The sequence below is a fragment of the Dermacentor albipictus genome, chromosome 4, assembly GCF_038994185.2.
Source record: "Dermacentor albipictus isolate Rhodes 1998 colony chromosome 4, USDA_Dalb.pri_finalv2, whole genome shotgun sequence".
In the NCBI taxonomy this organism is placed as follows: Eukaryota; Metazoa; Arthropoda; class Arachnida; order Ixodida; family Ixodidae; genus Dermacentor; species Dermacentor albipictus.
The window spans coordinates 177,883,414-177,909,205 of NC_091824.1; the positions used below are offsets into that span (position 1 = coordinate 177,883,414).

General features: G+C 45.1%; 1 protein-coding gene across 3 annotated transcripts in view; it reads right to left on the reverse strand.

Moving 5' to 3' along the window:
- The window catches only part of Pex19 (peroxin 19), a 57,316-nt gene that overhangs the window by 18,076 nt on the left and 13,448 nt on the right, over nt 1-25,792 (reverse strand). For all 3 annotated transcript variants that reach the window (XM_065440483.1, XM_065440484.1, XM_065440482.1), the window contains 3 exons: nt 24,756-24,838; nt 19,668-19,841; nt 16,458-16,634 (listed from right to left, as the gene is read on the reverse strand). In XM_065440483.1, the coding sequence (XP_065296555.1) occupies nt 16,458-16,634; nt 19,668-19,841; nt 24,756-24,838 (434 nt within the window). The remainder of the gene's footprint in view (nt 1-16,457; nt 16,635-19,667; nt 19,842-24,755; nt 24,839-25,792) is intronic.

Consider the following 25,792-nt stretch of genomic DNA (forward strand, 5'->3'; position numbering starts at 1 on the left):
GCCTGGCACTGGCATTATGCCAATGCTGCTGAACATAGCGAGATTACATCCCGTCACCCCTGTTACATCAGCAACCAGTGATAAGGCAACGCAAGGCTGTGTACTGTGCTATTCAACACAGTCGATCTTGGATATATCACATTCGAAGGGGATTGAACGAGAAGAAAGGGGGAAAACAAGACACCAAGAACATAGGGGCAATTACTTCTACTTATTAACTGAATTTAAGAAATGATCATTTAATGGCAATGAAAGTGGATGAAAAAACAACTTGCTGCAGGTGGGGAATGATCCCACATCTTTGCATTACGCGTGCAATGCTCTAACCATGTGAGCTACTGCGGCAACATTTCCCCATCTAATTTTCTTGTGTATTTATGTTTTACTACTAGAACTAACCTTGGGAGTGTTAGCCAGTGCCACCACTCAGAAACCTGGCGGCGGATGTGGAACATCCTTTCTGCTGCAGGCGTCACGAGTGTGTGATGTTTTTGGGTGAAGGCAACTGGTCAACAAACTCGCACATGCTACCTGAAGGCATCAATGTTGCCAGATTCGTGACCCTCATTATGTAATGAATGAGGAGGCAGGGGGTTAGCCAAGGGGCCCGATTTTCATTAATCATATCATGAGAAGCCAACAAACAAAGACACCAAAGACAACATAGGGGAAATTACTTCTACTTACTACAGTCGAACCCACTTATAACAATATTCAAGTGCCACGAAAATTCCATTGTTATAACCGATAATTGTTATAACCGGGTTGCATGAAAAAAATTGAATAAGGGGACGGCAGAGCTGATATGAGCAAACTATATAGGCAGGGATGCCAGTGACCCTCCCCACCACCTTCCTCCGCCCGGCTGCTCAATGTGTTCACTTATTTAACTGCTTCCTGGGCACTCCGATCGCGTGTAACAAGCCGCGGCCGTCGGCGTTAAAGAATGGCACTGCTATAACAACTGCAAATAGGTGTCACGGCTGGCAAGCGATATGCGAGCACCGTCGAGGCATCGCATTGATGGCCCCAAAAAGGGGCCCTTTAAAAATTGCGAGAAGGCTGCCATGGCAGCCTGTCAGAATGAGAAATCCAGCTTGCCAACATCCTTCTCCAAGGCATCCAGGTGCTCCACGTAGTGCAGTGGAAGGTTCCTCACGGAAACAAAGCTCCGGAGGGACTGAATCACCTGCCGGGCCTCCTGTGAGGACAACATTGAGGCAGCCTGCCCTATCGCATCGTCGCTGCCGTCGTCGCTGTCGCTATCTGATGCAAGCACATTCGCGACGATTGTCTCATCGGTTAGAAGCACTTAGTTTCCGAATCTATAGCTGTGCGCTTTCTTTTCACTGGCAACGTCGTGCATTGCCGATGATCAGCAGGCGGATCAGCCATCTTCCGTTTCGGCAGCGAGTCAAGCGAAGTTGGGAATCCGCGTGGCCAGGAACTACTTCGACATAACCAACAAAAATGAACGTGAGCGATTAAGCTGTTCGCAGAACTGCACTGAATGAGGAGCCAGCGAGCAACATGCGAGCAATCTGCTTGTGGCGAAGTTGGCGCGGTCCATTTGTGTTTTCTATACGTGGGGCGGCGTAGAGGAATGGGCGCAGCCCCTTTGTGCTCGGAGGGGTGGAAGGGCGACGGGAGAGAGCCGCGTGGAGATGGCTGGAAAATGAAATGAGCGCGCGGCGGCTGTTGTAGCAGCGGCTCGTCGTGGAGCGGCTCGTATTTCTCGTTTTCCTTTTTTCTTTTCGAGGATTTCGCATTTCACTACCTTCCGGCTCGGACACCCAGCAGCCAGACTTCATTGTTATAACCGATAATGCGGCATCAGGGCATTGTAGTAACCGGGTTATTTCACCATGGAAAACATACAAAAGTGGACGGTGCAGCAGCTTCTCATTGTTATAACCGACACATTGTTAAAACCGGTATCGTAAGTGGGTTCGACTGTAATTGAATTAAAGAACTGATAAATTATGGCAATGAAAGTGGATGAAGAAACAACTTGCCGCAGGTGGGGAACGATCCCACGTCTTTGCATTACGCATGCGACGCTCTAACCAACTGAGCTACTGCGGTGCCGTTTTTAAATCCACATTCTTGGGTATTTATGTTTTACTGCTAGAATTATCCTTGGGAGTATTAGTGCCACCACTCACAAACCTTGGCGGCAGATGTGAAACATCCTTTCTGCCACTGGCGTCACGAGTGCATGATCTTTTTGGGTGAAAATGTTCAATAAACCAGGATTGCAATTGCAGCATATTTCCATATATCAATAATTTGAAATATAAGATGTCCCTATCTGAAGCTTATTTAAAAATTCCACACATTTCGAACCATTACCCGTGATCACAAAAAGCAGGATTTACTCATTACCGACTTGTTTTTTCAAAGCTGTGTCAAATACACAAAATGTCATTGTTTCTTTTTTTTTTTTTGCAGACGAATGTCGCGAGTCGCTTGCACAGCGGTCTGTAGTAGAAGTGGTTTGCGATATACTGATCAGTATACGAATGCATCACCAACTGGGCTTAGCCAGCAACCAGTTTTATTGATCACAATGCTAACCCTAAAAGCCCACGTTGTCCGGACGCAAGACTGCAGTGTGCTCTGCGTGTCGAAGTGCTTGTTGCATGTTCTAATCCAGGATAAGGTGGAAATGGACTGAATATGTGTTTGCGCTAGAAATTCCTAGTACACACATACTGTTAAGAACGGCCAGCTGCAGTGCAAGTTTGCCACCCAGTTTAAACAATGCGGCAACATTCCGGGACATCACCGCCAACTTCTCGCCACAGCGCGACTAAATCGACTTTGTGTCGGGGAACAATACGAGCATCCCCCACTCTCCGTCGCTTCAGCTAGGATGCGTTCGATGAAGCAGGCTTTGTGCTGAAACCACCACCAACCTTTAGCCTCATCGCCGTTGTGACGGAATGAGTTCGGCGGGTCAACCATTGTTCCCAAACTCCCCAACGCGCTACCCGGAACGACTCCGAGTTCTGCGGGGCCCCTCTGATGTCGGCTCCGGACATTCGAACGTGTGTGCATTTGTGTGTGTAGACCGTCCTGCGGGGAGGCGGCTAGTTTGCGATTACGAAACGAACGTTCGCATCACCTTGTATCGGGAGAGGACCGAGTGTTTAAAAACCGCTGTTGTGCGGCTGCTAGGGGCAATCTTTCTCAAGCAGTCGTGTTAGACTGATGTATTTCTCAAACAGTCATGTTAGACTGATATATATACTGTAAATAAACCCATATTCCTCGTTCTCGATGAGAAACAGTCCTTCCCTTCATCAACGTCCTCAGCGTGGATAAGTTGGACGAGGGCATGGGCCAGCTACCTTCTAATTCATGCCAGACTCCAATCTTGACAACGGATCACGAGCAATGGGATTGAGCCCCCGATCCTGACAACTGGCTGACAGCGGTGAGATGGACTTCGCGACGTGGTGCTGTGACTGCGGTGAGTGCTTGGTTCTTGCTTTGACTCTCTAGGTTTCATTTTGTGGTTGTTTTGTTTAGAACAGTAGGGAAGCTAGATTATTGAGTGTTAGGTAGGTTGTGTTTTCCTAGCTAGATTTAGAGAGAAGAATCAAGGCAGTAAAGCAGCAATCATGGATTTAAAGACACTGCTGAGAGACGAACTGTTGATTGTTGGTGAGGAACTTGGCCTAGATGTATGCAAGGAAATGCTAAAATCGGTATTGGAGCTAATTTCCGAAAAGGCAAGTGAGGAAGAAATTGAAATGGGGTTTGAACTTCTAAAAAAAAAAGAGAGAAACGGGACAGAGAAAGAGAAAGAGAAGAACGGGAAAGAGAAAGAGAAGAACATGACAGAGAGAGAGAGGAACGCGATAAAGATCGCGAGTTAAGAACAATGCAACTTGAACTTGAAAGCAAACGTTTGGAGTTGTCTCAAGGAAGTGAAGGCGCTCTGGGACGATCAAGTGAGGCAGAATTGTACCGCATGGACAGGCTATTAAAGCCATTTGAGGTCCGGACCGACATAGGCTTGTTCCTAAGCAATTTTGAAAGGACTTGCGAAAAGATGAACTTCAGCCTGAGTACATGGCCACAGCGGTTGCTGTCTATGTTGCCGTGTGAGGCGGCGGAAGTAATCGCCAGATTGAGTGCACAGGATGCATATGATTATACAAAAGTTAAGGCTAGTCTCCTGAAGAAATACCGCCTTTCAGCCAAAGCTTTTCGGCAAAGGTTTAGGAGGACAGGCAAGAAAGATAGCGAGGGATATCCGGAGTTTGCATATAGCTTAAAGGCCAACCTAGTCGAGTGGCTTAAAAGGGCGGAAGCGTACGACAGCAGAGACGTGATCATTGAATGCATGTGTCTAGAGCAGTTTTACAAAACCATCCCCCAAGCTGTGAAACTGTGGGTGCAAGACAGAGGGAATGTAAACACTGTGGAAAGGCGGCTGAATTTGCCAAAGAGTACGCAACCCGTAGAAAGTTGAACGCCGAGGACGGAAACTTGGACGGTCGAAATGAACCGCAGAAACAATTTCCGTTCAAAAGGGGTGTGCAGACTAGACGACCGGAGCCTGTAGACATGGCGGAAAAGCCCGCAGAAAAGAGCGAGGAGAAACTTAACGGAGAAACCGCACAAAAAGAACAGAAAAGAAAATTCTGATCTTTTAGACCAATTCGCTATTACAAATGCCACAAACTGGGACATACAGCTGTAAACTGCGGGAAGCCTAGCGTAGTTTTCTCCTACGTGGAGGAAAAAGACGAGAATATGGAACTTTTAAGTCCATATCTTCACGACCTGCAAGTTAATGGCAAACCATGCCGAGTGCTAAGAGACAGAGCCGCCATGATGGACATTGTCCATCAGTCTTACGTGACGGTAGATAACTTCACCGGAGAAGTAGCATAGATAAAACAGGTTGTAGAAGAACACAGCGTGTGTCTGCCTATGGCCAAAGTCAAAATCAGTGGACCATTCGGAGAGCTGGAGACTGAGGCTGAAGTTTCCAAATTTTTGTCACTGCAGTACCCTTACATCTTTTCGAATGATTCAAATCAGTTACTGCGTGACAAAGGGCTTAAACTGGGAGAGGGCATAGTACAGGCATTGACCCGAGGCCAAGCTCGTAAAATCGCATCGCTTTCGGCTGAAAATGCACAAGCTCCTCCAGCGGAAGCTGAAAAGGGGATAACTTCAATACCCGAATCCAAGCTAGGCCCGAGGGTCAAAAGAACAGTTGAGGAGAGCCTGCCAGGTGACCAGCTCAATGAGAGCGTAGCACTAGAGTGTCAAAGTTCTAGCCTGCAGGAAGAGCAAGCTGACGCACTCACAAGCGACACAGGGTCGTTATTATCACCGGCCTCAAAGAACTTCGATCAGCTCTTACGTGTGGATAGAGAGTCACTGGCAGCCGAGCAAAAGAATGATGAGAGCTTAGCTAAATTACATGACACAGCTAAAGAAGGCATTGCTAGGCGCAACGTGACGATACATGAGCGAGGAGGATTGTTGTATCGGCACTACAGAGATCGAAACGGTAGGATTTTAGGCCAGTTAGTCGTACCTACTAAGTACAGGGACCTTTTGAGTCAGTCATGGAAATGGGTGGCCTGCCCACCTAGGCATAAACAAATCAAAGGAAATATTGCTTATGGAATACTACTGGCCTGGTTGTTTCAAAGACGTAGAAAACTTTGTAAGATTATGCGACGCCTGCCAGCGCTTGGGTAAACCAGGAGAGACATGGAAGGCTCCACTAAAGGTAGTGCCCTTAATAATGGAACCTTTCAGACGACTTGTGATAAAAACGGTAGGGCATCTACCACAAACAAAATCGGGTTACAGGTACTTGTTTACCATGCTGTGTCCGGCTACAAAGTTTCCAGAAGCAATCCCTCTGAAAGAGCTCAGCTCCACCGAAGTAGTAGACGCGCTTTTGACAGTGTTTGCATGAGTTGGGTTTCCAGCCGAAATTCAGGCAGATCAAGGGTCAGTATTCACGAGCGCACTGACTTCCACGATCTTGCAAAAGTGCGGGGTAAAGTTAATACACAGTTCTGTCTATCACCCTCAGTCAAACAGTGTAGATAGGTGGCATTCGGTGTTTAAGCCAGTTTTGCGTGTGCTCTGTTACGAGCACAAGGAGGACTGGGAGAACTGTCTGCCGGCAACTTTGTTTGCTTTGCGAACGGTTCCACATGAAGCGACAGGGTTCTCGCCAGCAGAACTAGTGTATGGGAGGACACTCCGTTCTCCACTGAGAATGTTAAGAGAGGTGTGGGAGGAATAAGGGGAGAGTCCAACAGTGGTTGAATACGTGCTAAATTTGCTGGAACGGTTAAGCGCAACCCAAGAACTAGACAGAAAGAACATGGGAATAGCTCAAAAGAACGCCCAATTCTATTACGACAAGAATGCGAGGCTTCGTACGTTTAACGCCGGAGACCAGGTAATGATCCTCAAACCTTCAGGAAAGAACAAGCTTGAAGTTCACTGGGACGGGCACGTTAAAGTGTTGCACAAACTTTCAGATACTAACTATGCTCTGAAAATGCCCGGTCGCAGGAAGGAAGTGAAGATATATCACTGTAATTTGATGAAGCCGTATGTAGAGCAGAGCGGGGTCGTTAACTATACCATCAAAGAGCAGGATGGCACTAGTCCCAAATTTAAGGAGTATAGGGTGACCTCCAACTCTGAAATCGGCCTAGAAGAAGTAGTAGAACACTCGGCATGCTCGCACGCTCTAAGACCGGAGCAGCTAGATGAGCTAAAAGAGGTGCTAGGGGAATATCTCGACAGATTCAGCGATCGGCCGGGTAGAACCGAACTAATAACGCATGAAATTGAGCTGACATCAACCGAACCAGTAAGATCAAAGCCTTACAGGGTGTCTCCAAAACAGAGAGAGATTATGGAGGCAGAGATACAGCGCATGCTAGAGCTGGGAGTTATTGAGCTCGCTGAGAGTGACTACACGTCACCGCTAATACTGGTAGAAACCCCTAACAAGGACCCTCGTCCGTGTGTTGACTACAGGAAGTTAAATGCCATCACTAGGGATCAGCTGTACCTGATACCCAACATTGAGGAACGAATTGAAAGAGTTAGCGCTGCTAAATACATTTCAACTATAGATCTCGTGCGGCGGTACTGTCAAGTTCCCCTTTCAGAAAGTGCCAGCCACTATGCCGCATTCATCTCACCTGTAGGCACTTTTCACCCTCTCGCACTCAGCTTCCGGCTGAAGAACGTGCCGTTTAGCTTCTCTAAGTTAATGGATATTGTCCTAAAAGACTTGCAGGAGTTCGCCTTGCGCTATCTTGATGATCTAGCAATTTTTTCAGACAGCTGGGAACAACACATATCGCACCTCAAACAGGTGTTCTCACGGTTGAGGGAAGCTGGTTTAACGATGAAAGCGGAAAAGTGTAGGTTTGGTTGTTCGCAGGTTACTTATCTGGGCCATGTTGTCGGTCAGGGCATGAGACGGCCGGCTGAGCTGAAAATAGCTACGATTGGAGAATTTTCTCAGCCGCACACGAAAACAGACCTTCGTTCATTTTTGGGACTTGTGGGGTACTATCAACGGTACATTCCGAATTACTCGCAAATGGCAAGTCCATTAACGGACGCCCTCCGAAAAGGAGCACCGAGTAATGTACACTGGGATAAGGACAAAGAGAACGCTTTCCAAAGTTTGAAAACGCTATTGGTCTCTCGTCCTGTGCTTCGCGCGCCAGACTACACAAAGCAATTCATAGTTCAATGCGACGCAAGCGACAGAGGTATGGGCGTGGTCTTAGTCAGGTCGGCTACGATAACGAGGAGCATCCTATCCTCTATGCCAGCCGTAAACTAAATGTAAGAGAGGAAGCTTACAGCACTTCAGAGAAGGAATGCGCTTGTTTAGTTTCGGCCGCCCAGGAGTTGTGTTACTTGTACGGAGCGAAGTTCATCTTCGAGACCGACCACTGTCCTCTGACGTGGCTCAATCAAATGTCACACAAAAACGGCCGCTTGCTCCGATGGAGTCTCACTCTCCAAGAGTACAACCTCTCTGTTAGATATAAGAAGGGAAAGTTGCATAGCAATGCGGATGGTTTTGAGCAGGCTAATTTGAATTCTGCGTTTGAGGGTCCCGCCTAAATTTTAGGGTTACTAGTGTTAATTTTTTTTAAGCCAAGAAGATCTCCTCTCATTTAGCAGGATTCCCTCCATGTTTGCTGAATTTGTCAGCACAGAATTGCTGCAGAAATTGGCATAGCGAAATGCAGCATTTTTTTTTGTTTCTCCACTTATGTTTTTTTTTTGAAGCCTAGCGGGTCTAAAGTGGAAGCCAAGGTACATCATCTCGGCACAGAGCTGTGTTGTGGGGTTCATTTTGCAGTTGCCTGTCCTTGTTGGATGTTTTGGGGCGGTGACATCAATACACAAGTGGTCGCTGCGAGCCAACACATCAGTCACCCCCTGGCCACCAGCCGTTCTCTTCCTGCCCAGCAGTTGTCAGCGCTAGACAGTCGAGATTTTTCGGGCCATGGAGGCGCTGTTAAGAACGGCCAGCTGCAGTGCAAGTTTGTCACCCAGTTTCAACTATGGTGGCAACATTTCGGGAGCGTCGCCGCCAACTTCTAGCCACAGCGTGACTAAATCAACTTTGTGTCGGGAAACAATACGGGCATCCCCCACTCTCTGTCGCTTCAGCTAGGAGGTGTTCGATGAAGCAGGCTTTGTGCTGAAACCGCCACCAACCCCTAGCCTCATCGCCGTTGTGACGGAATGAGTTTGGCGGGCCAACTATTGTTCTCAAACTCCCCAACGCGCAACCCAGAACGGCTCCGAGTTCTACGAGGCCCCTCTGATGTCGGCTCCGGACATTCGAACGTGTGTGCATTTGTGTGTGTAGACCGTCCTGCGGGGAGGCGGCTAGTTTGCGACGACGAAACGAACGTTCGCATCACCTTGTATTCGGAGAGGACCGAGTGTTTAAAAACCGCTGTTGTGAGGCTGCTCAGGGCACTCTCTCTCAAGCAGTCGTGTTAGACTGATGTACTTTCTCAAACAGTCATGTTAGACTGATATAAATACTGTAACTAAACCCATATTCCTCGTTCTCGATGAGAAGCAGTCCTTCCCTTCATCAACGTCCTCAGCGTGGATAAGTTGGACGACGGCATGGGCCAGCTACCTTCTAATCCATGCCCGACTCCAATCTTGACAACGGATCACGAGCGATGGGACTGAGCCCCCAATCCTGACAATACTAGGAATACATGCCTGGCTGCTCGTCCATTACAATGCGCCGTTTGAACGAGTGATCGTGATATGTCGGCAGTGAGTCAACCGTCAGATTTCAGTTGCAGAACAGATTTCTCGTTGGAACCAGTTGCCCTTGCTCCTTGTCCACCCTACGTGGCCAAGTCCAGCTGAATCCTCTTGCATGCTGCTCAGTGCTCCAGTGTCTTAATTTCTTTTGTTCTCAGCCCTTGCCCACCGACCAGTGCATTGGTGATTACCGACACTACACAGACACTGTTGGAATGGATGTGGATGTTCATCAAGCTGAACACCTCTTTTCAATCTCACTCACATGTACGTTTACCTGGTCAAGCACAGACTGTGGGTCTGAGAATCGCACAGTCACGAGCCTTGCACACTGTTGCTGTGATGGTCTTTCCACAAAGAGGATGTGGCATGCGGTGTTATTAAATAGCGGCACAGTTCTGGGCAACTTTTATTGCTGTTTTGAATTTTTGTTGCTCCAGTTCAGCACCCCATGTTCAGAGCCACTCAGTGAAAGGATTGAGTATCATTCACACTTCCTTGTGAAGCACTTGTCAAACCAGGAGGCCTTTTGCATTTTTGAAGCAGAGTGGCAATTTGCTCTTAGTGATAAAGAACGACCGGAGTTTGCAAAAGCCATCCATAATGCGCAGGGAGTAAAAGTGAGACATGCACCCTGTGCATTTTTCCTCTATGGCATGCACTGCCCTTAGATTCTTTGTGTCGTTTGATAGTATCTGCCTAAACAGTACCGTCTTGAATTCATCGGCATTAAATATTTATGACAGTGCAAAAAACATGTTCCTGTTAGGAGAAGTGCACTTGCAGGGGCACAGCACAGCGTATTACCTAATGCGGCAGTGAATGTGAGTTCCATACACATGTAGCGCTATACTTCTGTATGGGATTTCGAAGGGGACATCACAAATGTTCGAATATACACAATGATTCAATAAGTTCCAGTGACATTTCTGGGATTGATTGTAGTCTGCGAGGCATTACAAACACTATTTTTCCTTGTCATTGCAGAAAGGCAATCAATGGCATTGTAAATCCTTGGCAGTGGGTACATGACCTTTTTTCTTTTTTGTAACAGCATTTAGGCAGTGCCAGTGTTAACACAGAATCACTCCCTACCGTGTTTCTTTTTCCCTAATATTACTGGGGCCGCCCAAAGAAAAGCCTGAAAGAATCTTGAATGACTCATTTGCTTAGCATTTCAGGGACTTGACTGCTGATTAATCTTACACTCTGTGAGTGGTGCACAATAAAACTTATCAAATAGGTAGGGGAGATCTTGTGTTGATATGACGCAGATGATTCTATATGCAGTAACCAATGGCAGGTTGCTGTGCTGCGCGAAGTTGAATATCAAGCAGTGTTTCAAAAGGAGGTCTACCAAAGCATGCCACTTGTGGCCAGTGGTTGATTTGTTCCCCATGGAAAAAACAATAGAGTCCATAAAGCAAAGGTTACTGGCTTCTCCTGTATCTGGAGCTTGTATAATGGTTGTCGGCGAGTCTTCTTCAGATGAAGCAAGCCTTGACATAGGGTTGGGCAAAGACACTTTGCAATTTTAGCATGATACAATACAAGATACTCGGGCAACAAGTACATGAAGTAAAGATACAAGATACTACCGTAATTATTGTATTGATACGATACATTCCATTTGTATCTTAAAGGGGAGAAGAAACAACCTCATTATTTTTGGCCTGGATCTTTCCGCCGAAGATACAGGGTCTGAATCGTAGGAAAAAGTAGTCTTTCTTCCAAACGCACCTGGGTGAACAGATTACTCCGGAAAGTATAGAGTGTGCTCACCAGCTTGGTAAATCTCATGAAAGCAAAAGCAGCCCTATCATTACTAGGTTTGTTAACTTCAAGGATAAGGAACATATCCTATCTCGTGGTATCAGGCTTAAGGGTACTAACTTTGCAATCTGTGAGGATTCCAGCCCTGACGCCATGCTTGCACGATGTAAATTTCTAAGTTATGCAAAAACATTGAATTTCTCTTTTCAAACTTCGATACGATAAGCTGATTGATAAGAAGTGCTACGTTTATGATGTTACTCAAGATGTTGTTGAATCGAATAACTAGCAAAAGGGGCAGTCAGTCCGAACGGTCTGGCGGTCAGACCCGAACAATCAGTCCTCCAAGCGATGTGTGCATGCGGGACGTTCCGGCCATCCAATTTCAGAGCTTACTATTTTAGTTGTGAACTGCAGAAGCGTAAAAAACAAAACTGATGAATTTGCTACTCTGACCTCTTTAGTGAAACCTCACGTGATTATAGGTACGGAGTCTTGGCTCGATGAATCTGTTGGTAGTTTCGAAGTTCTCCCGCCTGGTTTTCATGCCTACCGTTCCGATACCAATGCGCATGGCGGTGGAGTCTTTCTACTTGTTGACTCGTGCTTGCAATCGTATCCCATGTTAATCCCACCTGATTGTCTCGAGTAAGTTTGGTGCAATATCCGATTTCAAACTGGGCAGTTGCTGACAGGTGGCTCCTTTTACTGTTCCCCCGCTTCCACATCGCCTGAGAGCTTCAAAGCACTCTCCGGTTATTTCAATATGCCTGACGTGAGGTGGGTTCACAATAAGCCTGTCCTTGTTAATTCTTCTGCTCTGTCTATAGCATTCGGCGAAGCAATAGTTACCAATGATATTTATCAGTTTGTTACTCAAACTACTAGGTGTGGTACGAATAGCTCGTCTGTCTTAGGTCTGCTTTCTTCAAACCAGCCATTGCTTGTGTCTGACAACGCCGTAATTCCCGGTATTAGTGACCAAGACTGCATTGTGGCGCATGTTCTGATTGTCCCCTTTTCATGTGCACATGATCACCCAAGGAAGGTATATTTTTTTGAGAAAGGCAATCATGTTTCATTATCTAATAATCTCGCCATATTCCTGCAGAAATTCAGTCACTTAGCTCAGTCCGCAGATTGCAATACCCGATGGGATACATTTTGCTTCACACAAAAGCAGTTGGTTGATACACACGTTTCATGTAAACATTTGTCTGTAAAAAAACGTAGTGATAAGCCTTGGTTTACTCGGGAGGTCAGGCGATTGATTGATAGGAGACTGTCTTCTGAATGCTTATAGAATGCAGCGTAACCTTTCTGTATTTCTAATGCTAGAGTCCCTTGGAAAAGATATAAAAGTAAAAAACAAGGTTGCTAAGGAAAAATACTTCTTAGCATTGGGCCCAAAGTTACAAAATAACATGAAAGAAATGTGGAAGTGTTTAAAAACAATTAGCAAAGAATCAGTTGGCCTCCCGCGCTTAAAACCGGCAGTGTACTTCTTACTGATCACTTCGATAAAGCTTCTTGCTTAAATCTTTATGTCCAGCCTTCTTTCACAACTCCCTGTCATAATGAATTACCGTGTATTCCCAACAATGTGTTCGAACCTATGCCAGAACTGGTCCCGACACACGGTGGTATACGTAAGTCACTTGACAATATAAATGCTTCTTTTGCAAGTGGTCTGATGCAATACCTTCTTACGTGCTAAAGACTTGTTCTGACATAATTGCCCACTAGTATCTGGTTATTATGTTTGAGAAATCGAGTGGAAGGTTGCAAATGTGGTACCAATCCATAAAGGCGGCCCAAAAAATAGTGTCTCCAACTACAGGCCAATTTCTCTAACGAGAGTGCATAGTAAAACACAGGAGCACATTTTATACAGTGCCGTAATAAAACATCTAGAAAACAATATTTTTTTTTAGCGAATATCAGCATGGTTTTAGGTCTGGTCATTCTTGTTCGACGCAGCTCCCAGAATTCAGCCATAATTTTTTTTCAATCATTCGATCTTGGTGTACAGACTGACTGTATATTTCTAGATACCAAAAAGGCATTTGATTCTGTTCCCCATGTTTTGCTGTTATATAAGCTATCATTCCTCGGTATCCCTCCTTCACTGCTTGATTGGATTAAGTGTTACCTACAAGAGTGCATGCAATGTGTTGTAATTAATGGCTCACAATCTGATCATATTGCTGTTACTTCGGGAGTTCCCCAGGGACCTGTTTTGGGGCCGTTGCTGCTTTTGGTATGCATCAATGATATTGTTCACACTGTGTCATGCAAAGTGCGTCTGTATGTGGATGATTGTGTGATTTGCCACTGCATTAGGTCTTCCACTGACCACGAGTACTTGCAATGCAATTTGGACTATATAACACACTGTTGTGTAAGGTGGCGAATGTCTTTGAACCCCAGTAAGTGTCAATACGTCTCCTTTACACGTAAACAAGATCCATACCTGTTTAATTATACCTTAGACAATGTACAGCTATCGCGAGTAATTGAGTTAAGTATCTTGGTGCTTATTTCTCATCGAATTTAACTTGGACTAAGCATGTTGAATATGTTACAGTGAAAGCCCGTAAAATGCTAAATTTTATTAAACGCAACTTCCGGTTAGCTCCTCCCAAAATTAAAGAACTACTTTACTTTTCGAACGTAAGACTCATATTAGAGTATGCCTGTATGGCCTGAGACCCGCAAACAAAAACTCGGTCTAATATGTATGCTCGAGCATGTAAAAAACCACGCAGCCCATTTTGTCTGTAGTAATTATGACTTTACTTCTAGTATTACTGCACTTAAGGATAGCTTGGGGTGGGAATTATTAAGCACATGCAGACAAAACATGAGATTAGAAATGCTTTTTATAATGTATTTCGGTATGGTTAAACTAGATAAAGGAACTTGCCTTCGACCTCCTCATTTTTTATCTCACAGCAGTGACCACTCTTTAAAAATAAGAGAAATTATACAAACGTCTTCCAGAAATCGTTTTTTCCACATACAATATCACAGTGGAACCAGCTACCGCAGGAAATTGGCGATTTTCGCAATGAAACATCGTTCAAAGCATTTCTGTTTCATTTATAGCAGCGTGAACCTTTCTATTGTTGTGTTATTTTTGTTTGATCAGTTATGTATTTTTTCGAGTTTATGTAACACTGTGTGCTCCCCCTGCAATAATGCCTTCGGGTGCTGCAGGCATCTGAAATAAATAAAGATAAATAAACCACCTGACGTAGCCACTTTTCTGCAATGCTTATGTGGGTGTTTTTCTAACATTCCGTGGTGGGCGGAGCACGTCTAGAACCGCAGCGTACAGGACCGGCAGCCACGCATCGTTATGCAACTTCCCAAATAGCAATTCGAGTCGGTTTTGGCACTTAACTTGATAAGCAGTAAACAAGGGATCCAAAAGAACTGATTATTCCACACATAAATATTTCTCTGTAGTTTTTTCAGAGCTGATTTAAAAAAAGAAACTGCTACAAATTGTTATTTTATACTTTCGCGTATTTATTTGTTATTGGCAGTGTTCTTCCTGTGCTTCTTTCCTGCGAGAGTCCATTTGATGTGGTTCCTTGTCTGTCAAGCAAAGGAGGGTTCTGTCTCACAGGCGAGATATACCTGTGAGATACACCTTGTTTTATTTCTCTTTTGCTGCATTACACGTTTTTATGGCAAATGGTGGGCATTATTCACGTTTACACTAGTAAAGATACCCCCCTCCCCTTTATTTGCACAGAAAATCCTGCGTACGTGCCTGAGTAACAGCACTACTATGTGCAAAACGTGAACAAGGTGAATGCAGGAGCCAACGTTTCGACAAGAGGACTTGTTTTCTTCAAGGCGTGGACTTGTCTTCTTCAAGTGTACTTGTCTTCTTGAAGAGACAAGTCCACTTGTCGAAACGTTGGCTCCTGCATTCATTTTGTTCACGTTTTGCTCATCGTCTTGAATTTCCATCTCCCGCATTCCCCGTCTTTTCCCAGCACTACTATGTGAATACATTGCAAAATAACAATTTATTCATCCGGGATACCTCAATTCCTTCTTGTACAGGCAAATTCCTTGTATAGTGGTCTTCACTATAGAGGCACTCACAATACATAACAAAGGTAGGCATTCTGTCTGGACACATGAGATCCTTCATTGTGAAGGTAATTTCGTTGCAGAAGATTTTCGACTGTTTTAGTCTATAGCTTGAATTTATGCTCCCTGCAACTATTTCACATGAAACTGTGTATTACAGTGAAACATCGTTAAACCATAGGGCCTGAGCTTGGAAGAAGTACATAATAAATGGTAGTACTGCTTAACCGAAATAGCGTGAGATCGCCCACTTACCTGTCAAAAACGGAACTACGAGAGAGTGCAATGAAATGGCAGAAAACACGCAGTATTTATTCAGTTCGCTCGACAAGAGTCTTATTTTCATTTTATGCCCAGCAGGCTAGCAGCGACGATGACGGCCTCAAGCTCACTTAAGCTACGAGCCAGCTTTTCCGCCAGCTCCCTCTTCTTAGCAAACACCCGCATGAGGCTGATGTAATGCACAACTTCTGCGACTGTCAGGCTTGTATCGCTCTTACTTTTGCTTTCCGTGTTGTCCTCATCACTGTCGTCAGGCGACACTTCGGCGATAACAGAGGCAAAAATGGCGAAAGTCGAACCTCGAAAAGTTGAACCTTTTTTCAGGCTCGTTGTTCTTCTGGGCTGATGTACTATTGCTATTTCGCGAAGAAAAGTGGAAACAACATGCGTTAACCAATATGTACGCAATAAGCTGGTACGGTTTATGCAGATACGTTCAATATGTTATACGTTCAATGGCTGCTGAGTTGTGGATTTGACTTCACTACTTTTAAAACGAAACTACTGTTTAAGTGGGTACAGTCTAACGATGTTTTACTGTATAGACATAATTTTTGTTCGTTTGATTATATGATACTCAAATTATACAAATGTTTCGCATGGTTTCAAGAAAGTTGTATGATTAGGGTTCCACTGTAACAATGTTTCAAGTTGCAAGCAACTGCTCAACACATCTGCACTGTGATGATCTGCAGCTGGAGAAGGAATCGCAAAAGCAGAAGCTGATGTCTACACGGCAGTAGCACAGTGATACAAAAGAAATCAACATGTATTCCTGGGAAGAAAAAAAAGAAAGCCTTGTCATTGCAACAAAAGACATTGTCTTGGTCCAGCTTGAAGTTGCAACCAGCTGGTAAGCACTGGACATAGCCTGGTGCCTGCTCTATCCTGGCTTCAAGACCCCGGCAAACTTCCCCTCTAAGTGTCCTTGGTGAGCGACCTCTTCATGAAATGCGCAGGGTACCTACCTTCTGCATGAGGCTGAGTACACGCTCAAAGCGCGCCTGCTTGACCTCGGCTGCGTCCGAGCTCTGCTCTGCTTCAAACTCCTCACACACTTGCCGCATGAGGCCAAACTGCCGGTTGTACCGCTCATACTCCTCGTCTGCCAATGAGGACCGCTTGTCGGCCAGCCAGTCGGGATACTGCGCAAGACAAACCTGCTATAGTCTAGACACTTGTTGCCTGTGCCTGACTGCCAACAACAGCAGTGTACATGGCTTGCCCTTTCTGAGCATGACCAGTCAAAGTTCTGGCTTTTCATCACTACCTGTTCCTACACTTGTCAAAGCACCCCAGTGGCCATTGCTCACTCTACATAGATTAGTCAAAACACACAATGGCCATTGTGTGTTTGTTTTGCCCGACACAAGCCACGTTTTTGTTCTGTGAGGCATGACGACCACCGAGGCTCCTCGGTGCAGAATGTGGTACTGCATGAGCAAACATAAAGCAGCTTTACCAGTTTGCCACCAAGGCATGCATGCAAGACGCATCGAATGCAACAATATCACTTGCACCTTCCCCTGTCTGCTGTCCAAGCAAGTAAATAAACAAAGTTTTGGTTAAACCAACGGAGCATAGTGCCTGTTCACATGACCTTGCACATGGGGCTTCCTTCTGATGAGCATGCAATGTCTAAATCAAGCATCCTGAACCGCCAACTTAGTCGTGTTGCGTGGAAATAACAGTGTGTTTTGGAGCTTTGTGCAAGTTTACTCTTGGAACAAGGGCCCCAAAATGCATGTTTTGCCATTAATGAAGGGAAAATGAGACATCCACAGGGGCAATCATAGCAATTGCTACAAAAGAAACTCATACGGGTTCCTCGAAGGAAAAGCCTCGTAGTTAAGAAAAATTAGTCCTGGTCTGGGACTCGAATCCAGGTCCACTGCATTTCCGGGGCAGGTGTACTATTATCTGAGCCAACCAGGTGGCTAGCAGATGGCAGCGCAAAGTCAAACCCATCAACAACTCGAAGCAAAGGCAAGAGTTTGATGTAATAGTTCTGTGGAAACCTGTAAGGTGGAGAGAAGTAATTAAGGAAAGTGAGACATCCATGCAATCGTAGCAACTGCTACTAAGGAAACCCATACGGGTTCGTCGAAAGAAAAGTCTCGTAGTTGAAGAAAAATTCGTCCTGGTTCGGGACTCGAACCCAGGACTACCGCTTCTCTGGGGCAGCCGCACTACCACCTGAGCTAAAGAGGCTGCTAGCAGATGGCAGCACAAAGTCGAACCCACCAACAACTCGAAACAAATGCAAGTTTGACGTAACAGTTCTGCAGAAACCCACAAGGTGGAGAGAAGTAATTAAGGGAAAATGAGACATCCATGCCATCATAGCAATTGCTACGTTGCAGTTTTGCCATGTTGCTGTTTGCTTCAGTGAAGCCTACAACTTTTATCTTGAATGCCGCTGATAACTGTCTCTGCGTGCCACTGCTCAACGCTCACCAGGAAAAACAAATAAACAAATTAAACATGAGGTCCTCCCAAAGAGAGAGCAAGACGATACAGCAAAAGAGAACACAAAAAAGAAATACTGGCCATCACATTTGGACATGGATATTGCTTTAGCTATACATTCGCCAAGAAGCATGGTGTAGGTTACCAGATGAGCACTCACATTTTATTTTATTTTATTTGTTTATTGGTACTGCAACCCCTACGGGATTTCAGCAGGGTGGGATACAATACATGAAAGAAAATACAGCATAATGGCAAACAAAGTATATGTACATGCATAGGTCACAGTCAAGAAAGAAAAAAAAATATAAACAATGCATTTTTCATATGTGCAAATGAAACAGAGGAACAATCAACGCGGATATCATATAGACAATAACTATAAAAACCATTCTGCTAAAGACTACTATATATAAGATAAATAGTGATGTTAACTTACTTTTTCAAAAGAATATCATGACTTATTCTTGTTATACGGTAGAAGCCAACAAACACTGACACCAAGGACAACATAGGGAAAATTACTTGTGCTTAATAACAGAAAATAAAGAAACGAAAAATTAATGGAAATTAAAGTGGATGAAAAAACTTGCCGCAGGTGGGAACTGAACCCACAACCTTCGCATTGCGCGTGCTATGTTCTACTAATTGAGCTACTGCGGCGCAATTTCCCCATCCACTTTCTTGGGTATTTATGTGTCCTAGTAGAAACCAGGGAGTGTTAGCCAGCGCCACCACTCACAAACCTTGGCGGCGGACGTGGAACATTCTTTTTGCCGCAGGCATCACGAGAACGTGATCTTTTTGGGTGAAGGCAACTGGTCAATAAACCCACATATGCTACCTGAAGGCATCAATGTTGCCGGATTCGAGACCCTCGTTATGTAATAAACGAGAAGAAAGTAGGTTCGGGAGAAGAAAGAGGGTCTCGAATCCACCAACATTGATGCCTTCAGGTAGCATGTGTGGGTTTATTTACCAGTTGCCTTCACCCAAAAAGATCACGTTCTCATGACGCCTGCGGCAAAAAGGACGTTCCACGTCCGCCACCAAGGTCTGTGAGTGGTGGCGCTGGCTAACACTCCCGGGGTTAAAATTATAGAGTTTTACGCGCCAAAACCACTTTCTGATTATGAGGCACACCGTAGCGGGGGACTCCGGAGATTTCGACCACCTGGGGTTCTTTAACGTGACCTAAATCTATGTACACGGGTGTTTTCGCATTTCGCCCCCATCGGAATGTGGCCGCCGTGGCCGGGATTCGATCCCGCGACCTCGTGCTCAGCAGCCCAACAGCATAGCCACTGAGCAACCACGGCGGGTCACTCCCGGGGTTCTACTAGGACACAAACACCCAAGAAAGTGGATGGGGAAACGGCGTCACGGTAGCTCAATTGGTAGAGCATTGCACGCGAAATGCGAAGGTTGTGGGTTCGGTTCCCACCTGGGCAAGTTGTTTGTTCATCCACTTTAATTTCCATTAATTTATCGTTTCTTTATTTTCATTTATTAAGCAAAAGTATTTTTCCCTATGTTGTCCTTGGTGTCAGTGTTTGTTGGCTTCTTTTGGTATCACTAATAAGAATTGGGCCCCTCGGTTAACCCCCTTTCTTCTCATTTCTTTATACGGTAGGTGTCACGAGACACAATGTGAATGAAATCCCATCTACAACATGAGCCACTGGTCACACAAGGCAGAGCTATCGTACCTTGTCGACAATGTCCCTCAGTGCTGGGTAGAGGAGGTCCTTGGAGAGCAGGTTCTGCATCATGCCCTGCATCATGGAGACCAGGCCAGGCACATCCCCCCCGCCACCATTGGGGCCACCCTCGAGACCCAGTGAGCCTACCAGCCGTGACAGCTCGTCTTCAGTGGGAGGGTCCTGGCCACAGAAGGAAGCAGCCATGTTCACAGTAGACACAGTGCTGATAGAGTCTGTTACTGCGACCCCTGGCAGAGGGTAAACTAAAGTCCTTAACACCCTTTTTACCTATGAAAGACCCCTATGAAGCAAAACATTTTCCGAGTGAGAAAGTACGTTCTCACTATTTTGCCAACCTATGGTCAATTTCGAAAAAGTCATTGCTATAATTGCGGTGAAGGCAGCCACAGGAGAAGTTTATCCAAGCAATGCACCCTATGCTTCAAACAACTGCATAAAGAAAAAAAAAATAGAGGGCCCAACACGATACCGGGCGGCAGCTCTTGTAGCATTAGCCTGGAGTCATCGTAGCGCCAGCAACGCAAGTAGTCACTGCTCAGTCTGGACTTACGGCGGCTCCTCCTACTTGCTCCTCCTATGCTTTTTGTTTTTCTTTTCTAAAACTGTGTCCGCTGTTTGTGCCTCTGCGGCACGATGGAGTGGGTTTGGAAGGGAAGTGGAGTAAACAGGAGAAGCGTCGCAATAGAGTGTGAAGCCCTGGGTGCTATGTGAGCGTAGCTTTCATTTTAATCTTCATCTTTGTGACGAAAGTCAGGCATTTCCAGTCCCCAAGGTGCCAGCACTGGCGTGAGAAACAATCAAGATCAACGCTGAGTGTTAAGTTTGGCCAGTGCAAGCAGCCCTGGCCATGCTGCATGCACATGTAAGCGTGTATCAAATTGTGTCGGGATTGGTGCTCCTGATGCATCTGTGAAGCAGCCGCAGACCTTCGAAATGATCTGTGCAGTGCTACCTTCGAGAATGGGGAGGTGAGCCAGAATTTCAGTAGCACACTTGTGTATCGTAGTTTAGTTAGGCAACTTGTGACGTTAGGCTTCTTGAAGACAAGTTCTTCTTTGGCGACTTCAGATAAATTTGGGGTACGTGGGATCTGGGTATCTGGCAGCCACTTTGTGACCACTTTTGCTCCATCTAGTGAGCAATAGACTTCAGCCACCATTGAGACATTGTTCATTATTACCCTTGCTCAAATGCACACCCCCAGAATCTTCTAGCAAATGGGAAAAGGTGGCTGTTAACGTGTCTGACCTGCTCCTATCTCCAGCACCTTTACCAGATGCCAACCTTGAAGGGTTACCACAGGTGCACGGTAGAAAAAATAAAAAGAAAGGAGCAATAGGCAGTGCACTGTTGATGATGATGACGATTAGTGGAGTTTATTGGTGCAAGGGCCAGATGTGGCCAAAGAGTGCCATGTCGATGATAAGGGCTTGTCAATGGAACTGAACTGCGAATTACGAGTGGTGGATGAAACACGACTGTACAAAGGCCTAAAAACATTAGCTGAAAAAGTTCGTAAAATATATATGTATTAAAACTATTACAATGAGAAATGATGTGTGCTATGTACAAACTATATATTACAAGTAAGTTACATACTAAAATACATCGCTGTAAGTAGCAATAGGTCAACACTGCCCTTAAGCACAAGGGCCTGGAGATATGTGCCATACAAGACGCTACTGTCACATCAGCAGCCTCTGGTGAGAGGAAGTACTATGAATCTTATGAACTTATAATGTCCGATATGTCAACGGCTTAAAACTGATTTATGGTCGAAAAACGGTTCTGATCCAAGCAACAATGCCGGGTGATGGGGAATGTGCTACTGTTATGCTCGTGAAACATGCTTTTTCTTTTCAATTTCTGCTTTCCGACATTCCAGCAAGACGTGGAGGACAGTTAGTATCTCACCAAATTTGCAACAGGTAGGAGATTCATCGCCAGTCAAAAGGTAGGAGTGTGTACCATATGCATGGCTTATCCGATTCTGTAGAAAATGACCTCAGTTCGCCGTATTTTAGTTCATCATCATCATCAGCCTGGTTATGCCCACTGCATGGCAAAGGCCTCTCCCATACTTCTCCAACAACCCCGGTCATGTACTAATTGTGGCCATGTCGTCCCTGCACACTTATTCATCTCATCCGCCCACCTAACCTTCTGCCGCCCCCTGCTACGCTTCCCTTCCCTTGGAATCCAGTCCGTAACCCTTGACGACCATCGGTTATCTTCCCTTCTCATTACATGTCCTGCCCATGCCCATTTCTTTTTCTTGATTTCAACTAAGATGTCATTAACTTGTGTTTGTTCCCTCACCCAATCTGCTCTTTTCTTATCCCTTAACGTTACACCTATCATTCTTCTTTCCATAGCTCGTTGCATCGTCCTCAATTTAAGTAGAACCCTTTTCGTAAGCCTCCAGGTTTCTGCCCCGTAGGTGAGTACTGGTAAGACACAGCTGTTATAAACTTTTCTCTTGAGAGATAATGGCAACCTGCTGTTCATGATCTGAGAATGCCTGCCAAACGCACCCCCGCCCATTCTTATTCTTTCGATTATTTCCGTCTCATGATCCGGATCCGCCGTCGCTACCTGCCCTAAGTAGATATATTCCCTTACCACTTCCAGTGCCTCACTACCTATTGTAATGTGCTGTTCTCTTCCGAGATTGTTAAACATTACTTTAGTTTTTAATATTTAGACCCACTCTTCTGCTTTGCCCCTCCAGGTCAGCGAGCATGCATTGCATTGGTCCCCTGAGTTACTAAGCAAGGCAATATCATCAGCGAATCGCAAGTTACTAAGGTATTCCCCGTTAACTTTTATCCCCAATTCTTCCCAATCCAGGTCTCTGAATAGTACCTCCTGTGAACACGCTGTGAATTGAATAGCATTGGAGAGATCGTATCTCCTTGCCTGACGCCTTTCTTTATTGGGGTTTTGTTGCTTTCTTTATGGAGGACTACGGTGGCTGTGGAGCCGCTGTAGATTTCTTTCAGTATTTTTACATATGGCTCGTCTACACCCTGATTTCGTAATGCCTCCATGACTGCTGAGGTTTCATTCTGCTGATGTATTTTAGTTGCAGGTGGCCAATTTCCTAAACATGGCTAATTTAGATGGAGCTTGTTTGACGTTTCACTATCCCACTTTCGTTGCCAATAACTTCTGAGCTTTTTGCATAAGAACGGTTTTAAGTCTGTGGTAGGAATAGCTATGGAGGAGCTACTAGCCCTCCCTGCCATGGACGTGGCGATTTCATCTGCGAGCATGTTGCCTCAATCCCTCTGTGTTCACGCACCCAGCATATTCTGACATGCTGGTATGATACATATGTTGTACACAGTAGTGAATTAGGATTGGTAATTACAGGATGCTTGCACTTTTGCAGACACCAAAGCTTTTGGGCCACTTAAGGAGTCAGTAAATATGATCACTTTTTGTAGCTTCAATTTTATTATGTGTTTAACCACCGATAGTACTGCATAAGCCTCTTCTGTGGTACTTGTTTACGAGTGTAGGATGTCGGATATTGAATAAGATGGTCCAACTGCTGCATGAGCTACACCTGCGCTTGACTTTGATGCATCAGGGTAGAATTCAGGACATGAGTACTTCGACTGAAGCTCTAAAGAGTGCATTCGTATGTGTGCCTCTGGTGCTTGCTTTGTCACTTCAACAAACGACGTGTCTCATTCGACAAGTTGCCACTTCCACGGCGGCAACAGCTTCACTGAGACTATTACAGGATTTTCAAAGAGTGAAGCACCCATTTCTTTATCAAGTTTCCTCACACGCAGTGAAAAGGGGTGAGTCACTGCAGGTCGGTTCTGGAAAAGTGTGGCACATGTCAGTTCATTCACAGTAGCATAACAAGGATGCTCAGGATTGGCATGTACATTTGGAAAATAGGTGAAGCTGGCATAGCAGCTTTGCAGATAAAGTGACCACTCATTCGATTCTGCATAAAGACTTTGCACAGGACTTGTCCTGAAGGCACCTGTGGCCAGTCCGATTCCCAAGTGGTGAACAGGATCAAGCATCTTTAAGGTGCTCGGTGTAGCAGATTAATAGGCTACAGCTCCACAGTCCAAACGTGTATTTACAAGGCTCTTGTACAGGTTCATTAGGCATTTCCTATCACTGCCCCATGCTGTGTGTTATAAAAGTTTAAGAAGGTTAACTGTTTTTAGACATTTCTGTTTGAGGTGTTTTATGCGTGGAATGAAGGTTAGTTTCGAGTCTAACATGATGCCTAAAAATTTGTGTTGTGTGTTCAGAGTTAACTGCTGTCCATAAAGCTTTACAATGGGATCTGGCACCAGGCTGTGAAGAGGACGCAGGAGCTCTTCATCCGGATTAAGCTTAAATCCATTCTCACAGGCCCATTCTGACACTTCGTTCAGACCAAGCTGAACCTGTCTCTCACAGATGGCAAGTTTACACAACTTAAAGCCCAGCTGGACGTCATCTGCACTCTTTAGTAACCATTGTACTCTTTATACCTCCATAATTGGGCCCTTCCAAAATTTTCTGCAAAAATATATTTATGAAAGGGCATCACACTCACTTCAGTGTGTTCTCAGTTTTGTAGAAAAAGTGTAGCACAGCTTCATCTAATTTTGTCCATTCTTACACTGTAATCTGTGACAAATGCCCACTCAGGCACATATCATAACAGCTGTGAGCTCTATTCAGAGCAACCGTTCTCTAAACCATGTTCAAACCTGTCCAGAGCCTTTTTGAGAATACAACATACAATGGTGAAAGCGTTCACCAAAAGTAAGGACCTGCGATGTGGCACAAACCGTGACATTCAATATAGGTGCAGCCTTAGCCAAATGAAGTAACAAGTGTGACATCTGCCTCCTCAACTTCGCTCAATATCTTAAAAAAGTACGAAATACCTTCTCTAAAGGGTTCAAAAGCCACCAGGTGCCTTTCAACTATTTTTTGCTGTCTACATACAAAATTTGTGCACGAGGTTACGCCGTAAATAAGAGCATTCGCATGCACCGAAGATAAAAGTTACTGTTCCTGCAACTTGGCTGTTAGCTCCAGAGTGCTTACCCCAAAAGCAAGGGCCGTGTCCGAGATGTTCCGCAAGGTTTCATTCAGCGTAGCAGAAAACTCCTCATCCGAAGCAGCAGAGGCTGCAATTCGCAGAGACAGAACAGCTGGACTTTCTCCCCAAAATAGTATCTTGACACAAAACAAGAATCAAGCTGGAGTTGTCTAATATGGTTGCCCAAGTTCTATAATTGCACAATATTATGGGAACAAGAAAGGCTCAGTGTGAAATGCACAGTGGCAACTCCCAGCTCTTGCACAAAGCTGTAGTAAAAGAAGCAAGCAAGCACGCTGACGTGATTTAGTTTGGGGTGGGGTGAAGGGTGCAGTGCGATCGCTTGCAGCACATGAAAAATGACCAGAAGCAATCCTGCCGGGACGCCTAAGCAACCTGCTTGCCGCGGAAAATAAATGAACATGAAAGTGCATGGAATGGCAAGACTTGGCTCGGTCTATCGCACTGTCAATGAAACCGACAGTCTACGACAAGTCACTCTCAATGTTGTGAAGAAACGGTGCTTGAGGAGTTAGTTTTTTTCTTCGAAAGCCCGAGCAACCTCATTAGTGCAGGGTGGGTGCAGATTTATCACATTTAGCAAAAATGTAGCAGAGTTCACCATAAGGTCCAGTTTGGCGTAATTGGTGCTGCAGTAAAGCATGTGTATTGTGTGTGTGGGAGATAGCACAATAACAGTTATACATGTACACTACAGAGAAAGAGATTATATCCTCGTAAAAGTAAAATAATGTATGTGCAGCAGTATATTTCATCACATACTCAAGGTCACACAATTATGGCAACTCCATTCTTCCAGCCATCAAAAATATGCGATGTGACCCCCTACACCTGCTGCAATGCACATAAGGCATTATCCAACTCCTGCGGGAAAAAAAAGCAAGTAAAAGACACTGAAACATGTTACCGTCATGGTGCATCGAGGTAAACATGAAACATAAGAAAATGAAATATGTCAGCAATGGCACATATCTTTCACACAATGTGCCCAAAATGTATCTTCTCACTAGCATGAGGCAGC